This window comes from Dromiciops gliroides, chromosome 4, assembly GCF_019393635.1.
Source record: "Dromiciops gliroides isolate mDroGli1 chromosome 4, mDroGli1.pri, whole genome shotgun sequence".
Taxonomy (NCBI): Eukaryota; Metazoa; Chordata; class Mammalia; order Microbiotheria; family Microbiotheriidae; genus Dromiciops; species Dromiciops gliroides.
In genome coordinates, this window is record NC_057864.1 from 368,686,300 (window position 1) to 368,703,689 (window position 17,390).

Below are 17,390 nucleotides of genomic sequence, written 5' to 3' on the forward strand. Positions count from 1 at the left end.
TTGCAGAATGCATTCTATTCCATTGATTCTATAATTAGGCAGCAAAGAGAAAAAAAAATACTTTCAGAATATGCTTAGTCCACATGCATCTTCAAATCTGGAAACTGCCAAAGAATGGATTCACCAAAATATTCACTTTGTATGTTGTAGGTGTTCAATACACATCTTCTGAACAAGTGAATTTTTTGTCAAACACAAAATGATCAAGGACTGATATACACAGTATGCAATCCTTAGAAAGCATCATGATATTTTTATTCTAACCATGAATTTTCAAATACTTACAGAGACCCTGGAACTGGCTCTTACTCTGGCAACAAAATCTTTCTCTTTTTCAGCAGCTTGTCTTTGGACTTTCTGAAAGTTTGTTAGTGAAGCTGTGAATTCAGCAACTAGGCGATCTTTCTGTATTTTCCTTTGACGCTGCAAAAGAAAAATAGGTTGACTATAATTAAGCTATCCAATCTACAAGATGTGCTAACATTTTGTTATGTTTTGTTTTCTACTATTTCCAAACTCATATTTAGTCACTTAATGAAATAAATTTCCATTGGCAAAATACAAAGACATTCTCAAGACCACGAGGTCATTGTTTAGCTCTGAAATGCCCTTAGCACATTACTTTGCATGTGATAAAAATTTAGTAACTGTTGAATGAAAAAAATGGATGAATGGTTTTTGTCAGCATCCCCATGTGCTATGCATTTCCAGGTTGCTACATTTCTCACCCCATGCCTACTATGCAGCTAAGTGTTATAGCAGATAGAGTGCTGGGCCTGGAATCAAGAAGACTTAAGTCCAAATCTGGCCTCAGACATTTACTAGCTGTGTGACCCCACACAAGTCATTTAACCTCTGTTTGCCTCTGTTTCCTCAAACCATAAAATGGGGATAATAACAGGAAGTTTGTTGTGAGGATCCAATGAGATAATATTTATATAAATGTTTAGCATAGTGTCTGACACATAATAGGCACTCTATTATAAATGCTTATTCCCTTTCCTAGGCAGCACAGTGGATAGAGTGCTGGACTTGGAATCAGGAAGATCTGAGTTCAAATCTTGCCTCAGACACTGTTTGTCCCTGGGCTAGTCACTTAACCTTGAGTTTCATCATCTGGAAAATGAGAATAATAATAGCACCTACCTCACAGATTTATTGTGAGGATCAAATGGAGTGACTTATAAAACTCTTTGCAAACTTACATTTTCCACGTAAAAGCTAGTTGTTAATTTCATGGTTTTAGCACCTTTTTCTTAAAAACAAACACCCAATAAACTTATCTTGGTGATACCTGCCACCTTTACATTATACAAACAAAGCAATATAGGAGGGGAAAAAAAGAATACCCTAATCTGTAAGGTTTGAATTACAAAGTGTTTGGAGAACCAGGAAAGGAAGCATCATGTATATGGTTAATTATGGATCAGAGCTACTGATCAGAAAGATGTTTTTCTCTGTAAACTAATATTTAAAAAAACTGGTGGTCAATGTACTTTTAAAATATATCACAACACATTTTAATAATCGATTTTATTGCAAATATATTACCAACATGTCTAAAAGCTCAATACCTGTTCACTTGGGGTGGTGGGCAAAGATCCAAACTCTTTTATGTACTTATCTGTTTCTTTGGCAAGTTGGTTTGTATACTGTTGCTTCTGTTGCCTAGTGAGAAAACAAAATTATTATAGCCAAAGAGTCCAGGAATACATTTAAGTCAACAACTCTGCTGCCCTAACCAATTCCAATGAATGGTTTGGTTTTATACAGAAAAACTGTTTAAAGATGGCACCAAAAGATTGCAGAAAAAAACATGCTACGAGGTCTATTATATGATAAATACTGAGCAGCCATTCTGCTTAAGGGTTTTAATCCCTGCAAGATGGATATAAAAACTAGTCAGTAACCTGAGAACTATAGAATATGAGAGGTGGCAGGGGCCTCTGAGTTCACCTAGATCAGCTCTGCCATTTTACAGATAAAGAAACTAAGGGCCAGATAGGACAAGTGACTTACCTGAGTACAAGCATCTTTTTAGTAAGAAAACCTGGACTAAAGCTATGCCTCATGACTCATAGTCCTGTTCTCTTTTTCCTACGTGTTTTTTTGTTTTGTTTTTGGTTTTTTGCGGGGCAATGAGGGTTAAGTGACTTGCCCAGGGTCACACAGCTAGTGTCAAGTGTCTGAATCTGGATTTGAACTCAGGTCCTCCTGGATTCAAGGCCAGTGCTTTATCTACTACACCACCTAGCTGCCCTCCTACATGAATTTTTTTGTTTTGTTTTGTTTTGTTTTGGGGGTTTTTTTTGGTGAGGCAATCAGAGTTAAATGACTTGCCCAGGGTCACACAGCTAGTGTCAAGGATCTGAGGCTGGATTTGAACTCAAGTCCTCCTGAATCCAGGGAAAGTGCTCTATTCACTGCACCACCTGGCTGCCCCCTCCTATATGATTTTGAGAAGAATTATCTAAGGTTTCATTTTATTTGTGTAATGGTTGCAAATAATTAAGACTGCATTAATATTATCTGTATAGAGACACTGGTAAAAACAATATATAACTTTGAAGGAGAGGACAATTTGGGGGAAAAAACACATGAGCTGGAGATCATAGTATTAAAAATGCACATTGGGGCAGCCAGGTAGCGCAGTCGATAAAGCACCGGCTCTGGATTCAGGAGGACCTGAGTTCAAATCCAGCCTCCAACACTTGACACTTAGTAGCTGTGTGACCCTGGGCAAGTCACTTAACCCTCATTGCCCCGCAAATAAAATAAAAATAAATGAACATTTAGGTAACTTTTTGGACTGTACCCGGTAGTTCTTCTTGTAGCTAGAAAGCCATTCCTAAACCTTGGAAATCACAGTTCAATTTGCCAGAATGAAAACATTAAGGAGGTTTACTGAACTTCTAAAGACTAAATTATTTTGAATTGGACTTTAGTTTTAATGGAAACCATTATGGAACTCAATGTTAAAACTTTCTATGCATTCTAACAACTAAATTACTTGAGTTAGAGCGACTCACATGGAAATCATGACACTAGAAAATTCAAAGCTATGGTACTCATAGGTACCCAGTAGCTGTACAATATATTTACAGCCTGAGCAGCTGTCCATGGTGCCAGGGAGGCATTCCAGTTGACTATAATTGGGTAGTTGGTAGTAATAATGATGAAAGCTGACATATGTATGGATTTTAAAGTTTGCTAAAAAAATTATTTGTATTATTTCAATGAGCCAGGGCAAGGCAGTCCTATGGATATTATCCCCATTAAACAGATAAAGAAATGGAGCTTCTTAGAGTATAAATGACTTGTTCTTGGTCCCACAGAGAGTGTCAAAGACATAAAGAGACAGGTTATAGAAATCCTAACTGATAAATGTTAATACCCAGAAACTAGGTCTAAGAATGAAAAACACAGGGATACTCTGACCTTGGCAAGTTGAGGTAACATGTGCAGAAAAGGCCAAATTTGTCCCCAGATTCACCTTATGGTGTGTAAACCCTCAAAACACACCTCCTAGGAAAAAAGGTACTTGCCTCGGAGGGGGTTGGCTTAAATCCCCAGGAACTCCAAATTAGGAGAGGCCCTCCCCTGTACCTCCTTGAGGTGGAGATTATGATAATGAGGAGATGATCAATTATTTTTTTGATTAAAAATATAACCATTTTGATCCCCCTATTCAACAGACACCTCCATGGTACTCTACCTGTGTTTACTCACAGTATTGCAATAAAACTTGGGAAACTGAGTCATTGAGTCTTATAATTCTTTGGGATGCCTCACAGTGAATATGATCAATTAAACTCACCTCCCACATCAGGTTGGTGTGCCTCACTCAGGAAGTCAACTTGAGCAGTTTTGCCACTATTTGGACAGAATAGTATTCTAATAAATAGACAAGATTGGACTATATGGCCCAGATGGAGTCAGCCTGATGAGTGTTGTATTTCTCCGCACTTTCTTAATTACTTTTTTTTTTTTTTTGGGCAGGGCAATGGGGTTTAAGTGAATTGCCCAGGGTCACACAGCTAGTAAGTGTCAAGTGTCTGAGGCCGGATTTGAACTCAGGTCCTCCTGAATCCAGGGCCGGTGCTTTATCCACTGCTACACCTAGCTGCCTCCTCTTAATTACTTTTTAAAGAGGACTGTCAATTGAAAGCTCTATTTGTCATTTGTAAAGGCTATATCAGGTTGGAGAATAGATTAGAAGATCTGCCTAGCTGGAGAGTGGTAGGGATCAGCAGAGAAGCTGTTTTCTGTAGCATAGCTAAATGGACCATAGAATCAAAGCCTGCAGTGCAGAGCTGTGAACTGTGCTGAGTACATGACTTTTCTTCCCTCATATGTTTCCCTGCCAGAGGCTTACAAGTGTCTACCCAGCCTACCCCATTGTAGCTAGCTAAGTATAATGGCAGGAGAATGTGAACCAATATTACCCATGATATTCTTTCCTTTGCCATATCACTAAAAAGATTTTATGTTGGAGAGGGAGGGAGAAAAATTTGAAATTGGAAAGCGTATATAAACAAATGTTGAAAACTATCTCCACATGTAACTGGAATAATAAAATAATTTTATTTAAAAAAAAAGATTTTATGTTTAAGATCTAATCATCTTATTATTGCATCTGATAAATAGAAATGCCTCAGTAAAGATTTGAGTTAAACTGATGAGTAGAGGGATTGTATTCCCCTTTAACAAGATAACCCCTAGGGCCTTGGGAGAATTCAAAGGGTGTTTCTGCGGGAAATCAGACCTGCTAATGAGAGTGGGTTGAAGGGACTGAGCCAGCCCAGAGCAGATATCCACACACCCTTAAGAGAGGGGTGAGGCAGTACAGAGTGTGTATAGACACCTCATATATTTTAGCCCATTTTTTGGGCTGCCCTATCATATAATTGAGTTTTATTGAGGTTGTAGTCTACTAAAACTATTTAGATTTTTTTTCACTAGAACTACAATCTTACCATACCTTTCCTATCTCATACCCATGTATGAGAGATTATATTGAGATTTTGAACTACTGTAAAATTTGACCTTTGTCTTCATTAAATCGCATCTTATTAGAATTGACCTTAGGTTGTAACCTGTATAGGTCTGTTTTAGATCCTGTTTCTGTCAACTGTGATAGCTATGGCTTTGTCTTCTCTGAAAATCAGATTAACATGCCATCTATATCACTGAATGAATAGCTCAGAGCCAAGAAGAGATTGTGGTCATATTCTACTAGGGCTTAAGGAGATTTTCCAATGAGATGTTTTTTAAGTCATAAATGACTACTTTCTGAATCTCAACATTCAACTAATTCCAAATCTACTGAAATGTATAATTGTCTCCCTACATCTCTCCATTTCTGCTACAAATATGTCATAAGATATTATCAGATGCTTTACTGAAATCTAGGTATAGCATTTCCCGGATCTTCCAATTTAATATTTTCATCAAGGGAATAGAGTTGGTCTAGCCTAGCTTGTTCTTGAAAAAGACCTAATATCTTCTCTATAGATTCATTAGCCATTCCTTTAATAATATACTCTACAATTTTGTGAGGAACTGAGCCAATAAACAATTAATTAAGCACCCATTGTGTGCTGGGTATTATAATAGACACTGGGTATACAATGAATGAAACAATGCCTACTCCCAGGAAACTTAAAATAAAGAGAATAAAAATAGCCAGTCAACTACTAAGTATTAAATACCTACAGTTCCAGGAAACATGCTAAGTGCTGAGGATACAGAAAAAAAAAAGTAAAAGGCAGTCCCTATTCTCAAAGAGCTCACAGTTTAATAAAAATGTTATATGCAAGATAAACTGGGGATTATCAACATAGGGAAGACACTAGTATTAAGGAGCATCAGGAAATGATATAAAAAATAGCAATTATGGGAAAAAGGAGAGGTTTTATGTATTGCTGAGGTTATATCTTGATAGAAGAGAGAGATTCTATGAGACAAAGGTGAAGAGGAAGTGCATTTCAGGCATGAGAGACAGTGAGTGAGTGAAAGTCAAAAGATGGGAGATGAAGTGCTGTAAATAAGGAATAGAGAAAAGGCTAATCTGGCCAAATTGCAGAATTGCAGAGGTTGGGCAAGGAAATAATTACAAAGAAACTATAAAGATAGATTGGGGCCAAGTTGCGTAAGGCTTTAAAAAGCTGAACCAAAGAGTCTGTATTTTATCCTTAAATAAACAGGGAAACACTGGACTTTATTGAGTAGGGAAATGAGATGGCTAAAACTGCACAAAGGAGAGATCACTTTGGCAGTACTTGTCAAAGGTGGACTAGAGTATGTAGAGATGAGAGAGGGGCCAATTAGGAGATCACTGCGGTAATTTAAATGAGAGGTGAAGAAGGCCTAAATGAAGGTGAGAGTTGTGTGAATAAAATGGAGCTAGAAATGACAAGATTTAGCTACTGACTGAATAGAAAGGGTGAGGGAGAGGAGGGGGTTAAGCAAAATGGCAAAGCTAAGAACCTGGAAGAATGGATAGAAAAGGGAATTTAGAAGGGTGGTTCTGACTAGGTAATTTGAGCTCATCAAGGGGAATCTAAGTCTGTCTGTCTATCTGTCTGTCTCTTTCTCTGTGTCTCTCTGTCTTGATTTACCAGCCCTTTTTATTCTGTCATTTCCTAGTTAGAGTAAAAAGAAACAAAGTATGAGTCAAGCAGTTCTTTCTTCTCTTAGTCACTTGTTATTGACACATCCACTCTCAGCAGTGGTCCTCTTTCACTCTCTTGTCTTCCCCTAAATAGTATTTTAAAAATGCCTTTTCGTCCTTAGGTTTCCTTACTGGCTATAACCCATTCTTGGCTTTACTAAACCTGCTACTATTATCACAGGAACAATTCACACTTTTGTGATCAACTTCCATTAACAGCTATGGCTTCCATCTTCTGTGTATGTACTTAAAATTACCTAAAATGATTGAAGATTTCTCAATCCATCCTGACAAATCTCTTTACACTCCATTTTCATTTTTTCCACCTTTTTGTGTCTTAAGAATCTCATTCTTGAGAGTTTCTCATTCTTCCTAGACTAACATCCCTGGCAGAATTCAGCACAAGGATCTTCCCTTTTCTCTATTGGAACATTTTGAAATCCAATTTCCCATAATCTAGGAGGTATATAACTATACTATATTAAAATTATATCTGTATATATTATCTTTCTTTAACAAAATTCTAAAATAGAATTGTCTTTTTGCACACATATTATCATTAACATTACCCCCAACAAACACTTTCTCCTTGTTGAGAATCAAATCCCGAATAGAACTACTACTAGTAGGTAATCTTCCATCTTTTGAGGGATAAAAGAATTATTAAGTAAAGTTAAGTAATTATTAGCTATTCTGTTGTTGGTAATGAGAGTTCCAGTGAATGTACAGGTAACTGAAGTCCATCATCACTATCTATCATGCCTCTCTGTTGGGTTTGTGACCTGTTTCCCAAACTCACCAATTTTTTTTTTTTGTCAAGATATATTTGTGTATTGAAAAACAAGTTCATGGAATTTATTAAATTTTTTGGAATTTTACTTCTATGATTTTCTGGAAATCACTAATGCAATTCTCTTATAGTTTTCTCCTTTCTCCTCCTTTTATCAGTCTAGAATCTTTTTGATTAAATTTCAAGGTTCCAGGGCAAAAATTCTTCAGACAAGTTTTCCATTCATTGTCACATGTATAACTAAAAACAAGACAGGTGGTTGATAAGTTGCTACATGAAAATGTTAATCAACTTGCTGAAGTTTTGTTGGCATTTCCTAATCATGCTAAGAAAGCCCAACAGGAAAAAGAGATGGAAGATTGCTTAAACAACTTCTAAGAGGAATACCATCAAATATTTCTTGTCATTTGCATACATTTACTTGTATGTTACTCCAGCCCCTTACACCTAGATGGTGGATTTTTTTTTTTTATCTAGCCCCAAATGCTGCTTTAGACAGTAAAAGTGAATGTATTTTTAATAAATTGGAATATATTTTTGTTTGGTTTTGGGTTTTGGTTTTTTTGTGGGGCAATGGGGGTTAAATGACTTGCCCAGGGTCACACAGCTAGTAAGTGTCAAGTGTCTGAGGCTGGATTTGAACTCAGGCCCCCCTGAATCCAAGGCCTGTGCTTTATCCACTGCGCCACCTAGCTGCCCCATGGAATATATTTTCAATGTAAGTAATCCTAAGAGAATAGCTGGCTTAATATTAGTGTTTTCAATAGAATTAATTGTATGTATTTTTCTGATTTGAGGCAGAACATATGGATTACATACTCCTACATGTACGCAAACATACATAATTGTTATCTTCTCTATTCAAATGTAAACTCTTTATGGGTTGGAATTATTTCATTCATTGCATTTTTATCCCTAGTGCCTGACATAGTCCTAGACACTATTCATATTAAAATTCCTGATATAGATGAAAAATTATAAGAAAACCTCTCTCCAGTGACAGTAGGTTAGGTAATAATAGGACTTGTAGTTAGAAGACTTTGGTTTATAATCTTGGCTCTGCTCCTTATTCTCTTTGTTACCCTAGACAAGGCATTTGATTTTCCCTCATCTATAAAATAAAGGAATTGGCCTGGATGATCTCTATATGTCCCTTCCATCTTTAAACCTACACACAATAGGTTCATAGATGAGTAGGATGGAGGGGATAAAGTCTAATCGTCATTTAAATTATTACTTCATTTTTCAATTTTTAAAAGTTACAAAGTTATAAAATCCTATGATTTATTAAAAATTCTATGGAGATCAATTCTAAACATTTAAGACTTTAATTCCGTATTAACTTCATTGAAATAGCTTCAACCATAAAATTCATCACTCCCATTAAATTTTCTTCTGTTTTCAATTGTTGTTCAGTTGTTTTAGTCATGCCTGCCTCTTTGGGAACCCATTTAGGGTTTTCTTGGCCAAGATACTAGAATGGTTTGCTATTTCCTTTTCCAGCTCAGGAAATTGAGGCACACAGGATTAAGTGACTTGCCCTTGGTTACACAGCTGATGAGTGTCCAAGGTTGGATTTGAACTCGGGTCTTCCTGACTCCAGGGCCAGTGCTCTATCCATTGCACCAACTAGCTATCCCTTGTTTTCATGAGCTTTCCCCTAAGACTTCAGATTCAAACTCTCCTTATATTCTTTCTTTTTTTATTGCCTCCAGTTGATTGAACTTCTACCTGAAAATACCTTTGTGTCTACTGTGAATACATTTTGTATTTTTTCAACCTATATGCTGTTTTCTCTCAACAAAGTCTAAGTTCCTTTTGGATGGGAATTATTTTGTTTTCTGTATTGTGATCCCAGCACCTAATACAGTCCCTGGCACAGTCACCTCTTACTAAATATTAAGATGATAGGAATGAAAGAGGAGACAGTCAAATTGTCAAATCATACTTGGCCCTGCTGTTTATCCTTTCCTTTTTCTCTTATACATTTTACTTTTTTGTCTATATGTTGGCTATGAAATGCCAGTTTTATTTACATTGTTATTCCTCTGAAAAATAATTTCTAATATTATCTGAATTCTGTGAAATATCTTATTGAAATTAGAGAACATTAGATTGGGAGGGAACTTAGAGATTTAGTATCTTATTTTACAAATGAAAAAACTGAGGCCCAGAGTAGGGAAGTGACTTATCCATGGGAATTATCAAGAGAGAAAAGGAACAAGAAGTATCTTGACTCTTGGACTTGGACTCCACTAGTCAATCAATAAGTATTTGTTAAGTGCCCACTGGGAATAAAATTACAATGAAGGACACAATCTATACTCATAAGGACCTTATATTTGTTATGTTTATAAGTTAAGGTAAACTGAGGCAATGCAGTTCTGAGCATGTTCATTTTATTGGTGAGACTAGTATAGTAGTCAACAACAAAATGGGTCTTGGGCTCTGAAGCAAGCTAAGACCACAAGCTGGGGCTCATAGTTTTCAAACGTACAAGAGATCAAAGAACAGGAAGCACCACGGATGGAAAACAACAGGATTGGTTACATAGATGATGGAAAACAATATGATCGCATGGAAGTTTGGAATGCAGAACTCGAAACAACACCTCCTTCCATCTTGTTGTTATGGAAAGTTCATCAGTCATGTCCGCCTGCATAGTTAGTGTCATGGCAATAACAGACCAGGCTTTCTTGAAGGACAGCCAGTGCTGCAAAGATAATAGACCAGACTCCCTGGCATCTACCTGTACCCTCCAAAGAGAGCAGATTTCTTCTCATTGTATGAGGGCAGTGAGTGGTACAGAGATAATGTTTTTCTTTCAATTAAAGTAATTTATAGGGAAACAACTTTTAGAGAGCAAAACTAAATTTCTAGACTCATGAACTTCTGAATTTAACTCAGAGACCAAGAAACACAGAACTAATTACAGAATGGAATCAAATATAAAATCAGTATTTTATTTTCTCACATTAATATAGAAGACAATAAGTATATATGTGAATGTATACAGAATAAATCCCCCATTATCTATCTCAAATAGTGTTCTATATATAATTCACTCCCTTGAAAACATAATAATATTAAACCAGACTCTCTTGAGATTATTCACACTGAATGTTTCCAACTAATTAAAAATTTGGTGATTTCTAGTATCAAAAGCAACATTTTGGGGTATAGTAAACCCGCCATGTAGTTGTAAAGTGATATAGGAGACCGCTCTCAACCAATTAACCTGAAGAACCTCCCATTTTGGGGAGGAGGACAGGAAGTAGGAAGGGGGGGGCGGGCCTGGCAGACTGGAGCTTGCGTTACATCGGCCTAGTGGCAAGACTTCATGTGGGCTGTTAGGAAAGCTAGGACTTCCATTCTATAGGGAATCTGTTCTCAATCTTTCTCTCTCTTCACTATCTTATATCTTTTAATAAATCCTTAAAAGCCTAAACTCTTGCTGAATCTATCAGTGATTTCAGCGAGTTTCTCCAAAAAACTGGGGGGGGGGGAATGCAGATTAGGACCCATATTTAGATTTTTTAAACAACACACACAATAATAAAATGTAAGAAGGGGCAAGTAACATTTGAAGGTGAAATTAATGAGATGGTCACCAGCTGCCCCCTACCCCTCTTTAGACATGAAGAGGGTAGAAGGGAACCATTTACTCCCATTATCCCCTGAATGCCATCATTTGACCTTCAAATTCTTTCCCAGAATCTAATTGCTCCCCCATCCAATCTGTAGCAGCCTACAAAGAGAGAGCCCCTTAGCCCTTTCAGGCATAATGGGCTTCTCTGGAACCTACCAGAAGTCTTCTAGATGGTTCTTCAAAGTAGTTCCAGAACTAGATGAGACCTTGCCCTGGAGGTGACCCAAGATGCCTGTGGTTCTACTATAAGAGCCTGAAACCACCTGTTTCAAAAGCAAAGGCCCACTAAGGTCCATGGGTATCACAATCATTTGTTAGACAGACTCTTTATCCTAAAACATTTCCCAAATATAAACTTTGTAACTAATTTTGAAATGATATAATTTTTAAAAGAGCCATAACGGATTTTAATGGAAAAGCTTGCATTGTATTAACTAATCACTAAATACTGCAAATAACAGATGATACTGCAAATAATACAAAAATCAATTTCTTTGGTTATTGGAGTAAAGAAAAAAACACTTACAGTTGTTGCCTCAATTCAGGTGAGTCTTGAAGTGTTCCAAGTTGATTCAAAGACCTTTGTATTTCTGCAGCTATTAGAAAGAATGAGGGAGAAAAAACCAAATCAATGTTATTTTATGTAGAAAATTGCTTTATTGTAGCAAAAAAAGCTTTTTAGGTAATAGCTTTCAAAGTATTATATAATAGTTATCAAACAAATGACGCAAGTCATATGAAATATCCAGTCAAATAAATGTAGAAAGTCCAGGTTGTACTGTGAATTCTCTTTAGGTGTGGTCTCTATTTTCACAAATATTCCACCTGCTAGTTAAGAAATGTTACTTCAGATTCACCTGAATCAAAACTATTTTTATTAGTATTTTGATACCTGCAAATTTAGCTATGAACTAAAGCTCAGAAGGCAGGTTTTATATCTGAATCATTAAGCAGAGCTAATTTTCCATTAATCCTAGAGTTATAAACAACTTTGGAATTCAGAGTCCTCTACCATAGTCTATACTCACTCTATCTCTCTCTGTATACATACATACATACATAGCTTTCTATAGTCTCCCATTCAAACCCCCACCTAATCCCTCAGCCTACCACCTTGATTCCATTTTCTTCCACCTCTTGGGATGTAGCAATAATACATATATCCTCATTCTCTCTCTCTCTCATTCTCTCTCTCTCTCTCTCACACACACACACACACACACACACACACACACACTTCATTCTCAATTTCCAGTATTTCCTTTTTATCTGCTCTTTCCTGGGACAGGGGAGAGAACTTTCCTCAGACTTGCTACCACATCATTTGGCTATCCCTGCCCCATCCTCCTTCTATCTATTTGATGTCTCCAGAACCATATGATTCATTTAATATTTTGACTTCCATCTCCACCCCAACCCCACTTTACTGAACCTATTTTCTCATAGCTCACCAATGATTTCTTTATGAGTCAATCAATGGTCTTTTTTCATAGTGACCTCTCCCTACATCATTAACACTGCTGAACATCTCTTCTTCCTCAATGATCTTTTCCTTAGTTTCTGTGACTACAAAATACCGGCTCTCATTCTACTATTGCCAATTATTCCTTTTTTTTTTTTTCCCTTGTTCATTGGCTCTTATTCCTGATTCCTTAAATTGGGTATTCAAGGCTGTATTCTGGACCTTTCCCTTTTTTTCTCCCTATACTTTCTTTTGCAATTTTATTTATTCACTGCTTCAACCACTAGCAGCATCTCAAATTTGACATCTGCACAATGGAACTTATGATGTGGATCTAATTTTTAAGAAGTTTTAGGGTTTTTTCCCCCTTTCTTCAAGCTTAAATCTGTCTTTCTGGAGACAGAATGAATCCTCTCACATCAGAATGAATTCCATCCCTGTAATACACGATAGCCCTTCAGCTACTAAAGAAGAGGTCTCGTCCTGACTCTCCCACTTACCTGATATGTGACTGGGACCTTACCTCTCTAAGCCTTGATTTCTATACTCACAAACTAAGGCAATGAGGTAGAATAGAAAGAACAGTGGATCAGAGGTTGTAACCCAACTCTTCCACTTAGCTATTTCACCTTGGGCAAGTCACCATTCCCCTTCCTGATTCATACTCTCTCCATCTGATTTTGCCCCAAGTGAAACATATTCCTAGTTACCACTACTCCACTGCCCTAATTCTTCATTCAGTTATCAGTAGATCCACTGAGATTCCAATACTTCACAAATAGTAACCAAATAACAAGAAAAGCAGGTTTCATTCTTCCCAGCCTGCCTCAGCTCTCTCACAGCTGAATTCCATTACCCTATTTTTGTTTTCTTCAGTCATTTCAGTTATGTCTGACTCTTTGTCACCCAATTTAGGGTTTTCTTGGTTGAAGATACTGGAGTGATTTGCCATTCCCTTTACAACTCATTTTACAGATACGGAAATTGAGGCAAACGGGGTGAAATGACTTGCCCAGGGTCACACAGCTAGTATGTGTCTGAGGCTGGATTTGAACTAAGGTCTTCTTGACTCTAGGCCCAGTGCTTGATCTACTGTACCACCTAGCAGCCCCTGCCATATTTTACTAATTATTTTTTTAATCCAGCCAGCAGGTGGCAGAAGCTATACAAACAGGCTCCAAAACTGTCAGAGATCTTTCATGTATTTTACTGGCTGGATGGCTCGTCCCTTAAACCTCTTTTTTTCATAAAATGGGGATAATAGTAGTTGCGCTGTCTCATATAGGGCTGTTGGAGAATCAGTTTTTTGTTTGGTTTGGTTTGGGTTTGGGTTTTTGTTGGTTTTTTTTTGCAGGGCAAAGGGGGTTAAGTGACTTGCCCAGGGTCACACAGCTAGTAAGTGTCAAGTGTCTGAGGACGAATTTGAACTCAGGTCTTCCTGAATCCAGGGCCGATGCTTTATCCACTGTGCCACCTAGCTGCCCCGAGAATTGTGTAAGAAACTGTGAGCTATAAATATGTTCTATCACTTCTACTTAGGCATGGACAAGACAGAGAGATGAAATTCACTTCTGTCAGTTTTGCTATTTTTAGTGTCGCTGTTCATCTGTGTTATGAGAAAAGACTGTAATAGGTAAAAAATTCTCAGGTCATTGTGGATTCAATTTCTTTGTTACACCTCTGTTCTACCAGAAATCTAAAGTTGGCAGAACAGAATTTATGAAGGCTCAGGCACAATTCTTGTAAACTTTCTCCATCTTTTTCACTTTTTTTTCTTAGAACTTAAAATAGACATTTCTGAGCAATGAAATAGAACTTCTGGTAATGGGAAATTGGATTATGTTTACAGTTGAGGCAAATAGTGCAATGCTTCCATAATTAATACCACGATTATAAAATATGAAAATAAACCAATCTTACCTAGAGTAGTAGATGCTTTTTTGCACCCTCTGTCTTACTATGATAGAGAATTTTAAGTTAAAAATAGCACACACACTATGCTCAGGTACAGCTCCAACAAAGAGAGTCAGCTTTCCAGTAAAGGGCAAGCCTTCCAGTTTTATATGTGCATAATTAAAATGTCAAAAGGAAAGAAGCTGCTGTATTGTTGTTTGTCTTTTTGTCCTTTGTTCTCAAAGAGCACCATGATGTCATGACTTGCACTGAAATGGATTTAAGTGAGGGAGGGCTGTGCAAGGTCACCAACTTTGCTCTTTCCTCCAGTCATCTGGGTCCAGTGGCAAGTTATAGATCAGGATGACTGGACATGACCTCCCGAATGTTTAAAGCAATTGGGATTAAGTGACTTGCCTAAGGCACAGTTAGTGTCTGAGGTGAGAGTTGAACTCAGGTCCTCTTGAATCCAGGGACAGTGATCTATCCACTGTGACATCTAGCTACCCAAAGAAGCTGTTAAAACCATTTTCGAAGTGGTGAGGGTCCACTCATTTCTAAGAAAAAAAAATCCTATATCCCCCTTTCCTTTGAAATAAGCGATTTATTCATAGGGCTAAATACTTTCTAACAATCATTATCTATTCATTTATTTATAGGATAGAAGGAATGGTGATACTCTAACTCCCAAGGCAATGTGGGAAATTATTCTACAAATTGTATTTTGTTTCTGGAAAAAGGAGATGATGCTATGAGTTCTGCTTCCTAGCAAAGATTGAAAACTATGACTACTGGCAGAAAACACACACACAGAGCTCACAGTAACTATTTCTATTTTGCTAGATTCAAAAGAATTCCAAACTACCTTTAATAGTTGGTTTTTCTTTCCCTTAATGAACACAGGGAATAATTTTCTATTTTTGACCCATTTTACCATTATGGATCTTTTGTTATGACCCTAATATTTTTCTGTCTTCTGAAAGATTGAAATTCTTATGCAAAAAGGTACCTTGTCGCACATATAATTCAGAGGTACCCTAATACCATACAAATACTATTCCATACTATTCCAAGATCCTAGATGAAAGTTGGCTGAACTAGTCTTTCATCCCAACATTATTCTTTTTCTTCTTGGAACACTGACCTATAACATGATCATTGTCCACAGACAAGATAAAGACTATATATAATTCCTTTCCAGAAAGAAAAGTGTCAGAAACAATAAAGGCTAACACTTACATAAGTACTTCAAAGTTTGCAAAGCATGCTAAAGATTCACTTTAAAAGGATGTGGGGCAGCTAGGTGGCACAATGAATAGAGCACCGGCCCTGGATTCAGGAGAACCTGAGTTCAAATCCAACCTCAGACACTTAACACTTACTAGCTGTGTGACCCTGGGCAAGTCACTTAACCCCAACTGGCTCACAAAAAAAAAAAAAGAAAGAAAGAAAAAGAAAAGGATGTGATGTTTCCTTTGACACCCCTATCTTAATTTGCTCTTTCTGTTCAACCAGAGAAGAAACAAGATTGATGATGATGATAACAGTAATAATAATAAACAACTGATCAAATCAATTCATGAAGCATTTTATTAAATGGCTACCGTGTGTCATGACAGGCAGCTAGGTAGCACAGTGAATAGAATGTTGGGCCTGGAGTCAGGAAGATTCAACTTCATGAGTTCAAATCTGGCCTCACACACTTACTAGCCATGTTATCCTGAATAAATTATTTAACCCTCTCTGCCTCAGTTTCTTCATCTGTCAATGAGCTGGAGAAGGAAATGGCAAACCATTCTAGCATCTTTGCCAAGAAACCCCCAAATGGGATCACCAGGAGTCTGACATGACTGAAAAACAAGTGAACAGCCACAACATGTGTAATGCACCATTCTAGGTGTTGGCGATATAAAGATAGAAATGCAATAGTCCTTTCCCTCAAGGGGCTTCTCTTACACTGGGGAAATAAACTGCAAATAATTATCAGGCACCTCTTATGTGAAAGGTTCTATGTTGAAGGATTTCGAAATGCAAGACTCATACTCAGGATTGGAAAAATGCCTACATCTATACTTTAAAGGGTCTGTGATTATGCTACCATGGTAGTCCTAGGTACTCCCAACACGAATACTAACGAATACATTTAAAACTTTGCTTATATTTACTCAAAAACCCTCTTTTTCTGGACCTTAAAGAACAGGTAAGACCTTGGCCATAAGAAGTAAAGAAGACAAGTATTTCAAGCAGAGGGAATTACAGGAATAAAAGCAAAGAAACCAAGAGTATTTGGGGAAATGGGGAGCAGTCCAACTTGCCGCAGCTTGGCCTACTCAAAAAGAAACAGTGGAAGGTAAGTCTAGAGTGGCAGGTTATAGCCAGAGCATTGTCTTGAATAATAGGCTAAGGAGTTTGGATTTTATTTGAAGTGAGTTTATCAAGCAGGAAAATGATATTATCAACAAGAGTATTATTGGAAAATTAACTTGACAGTGTGGCATCACATAGGATAGAAAACAGAAAAGGGGGTGATAGAAAGGGCAATCTAAGTGGTACATTGGATAGAGTGCTGGGCCTGGAATCAGGAGGACCCAGGTTTAAATCCTGCCTCAGACACTTACTAGCTATGTGACCCTCTGCAAGTCTCTATCTCAGTTTCCTCATCAGCAAAATGGGGATAATAATAGCAACTGCCTCCCAAGGCTGTGGGGATCAAATGAGATAATTGTAGAGGACTTAGCACAGTGCCTAGCATGTAGTAAGCACTATATAAATGTTAACTGTTGCTATTATACGATAGGATGTGTTCAGGATATCCATTCAGGTGCTATAGGAATGAGTTACTAAGAGATACATGGGAAGGTGGCAGTGGAACAAAAAAAGACAGATTGAAATAAATGAAGGAAGGATCAAAAGGACATGGCAA

The 17,390-nt window shown here is 37.3% G+C and overlaps 1 protein-coding gene across 2 annotated transcripts in view; it reads right to left on the reverse strand.

The window, feature by feature from the left end:
* STX7 (syntaxin 7) overlaps positions 1–17,390 on the reverse strand; it is a 63,670-nt gene that overhangs the window by 11,546 nt on the left and 34,734 nt on the right. For both annotated transcript variants that reach the window (XM_043962430.1, XM_043962429.1), the window contains exons 3-5: positions 11,639–11,708; positions 1,575–1,668; positions 286–423 (exon numbers count right to left, since the gene is read on the reverse strand). In XM_043962430.1, the coding sequence (XP_043818365.1) occupies positions 286–423; positions 1,575–1,668; positions 11,639–11,708 (302 nt within the window). The remainder of the gene's footprint in view (positions 1–285; positions 424–1,574; positions 1,669–11,638; positions 11,709–17,390) is intronic.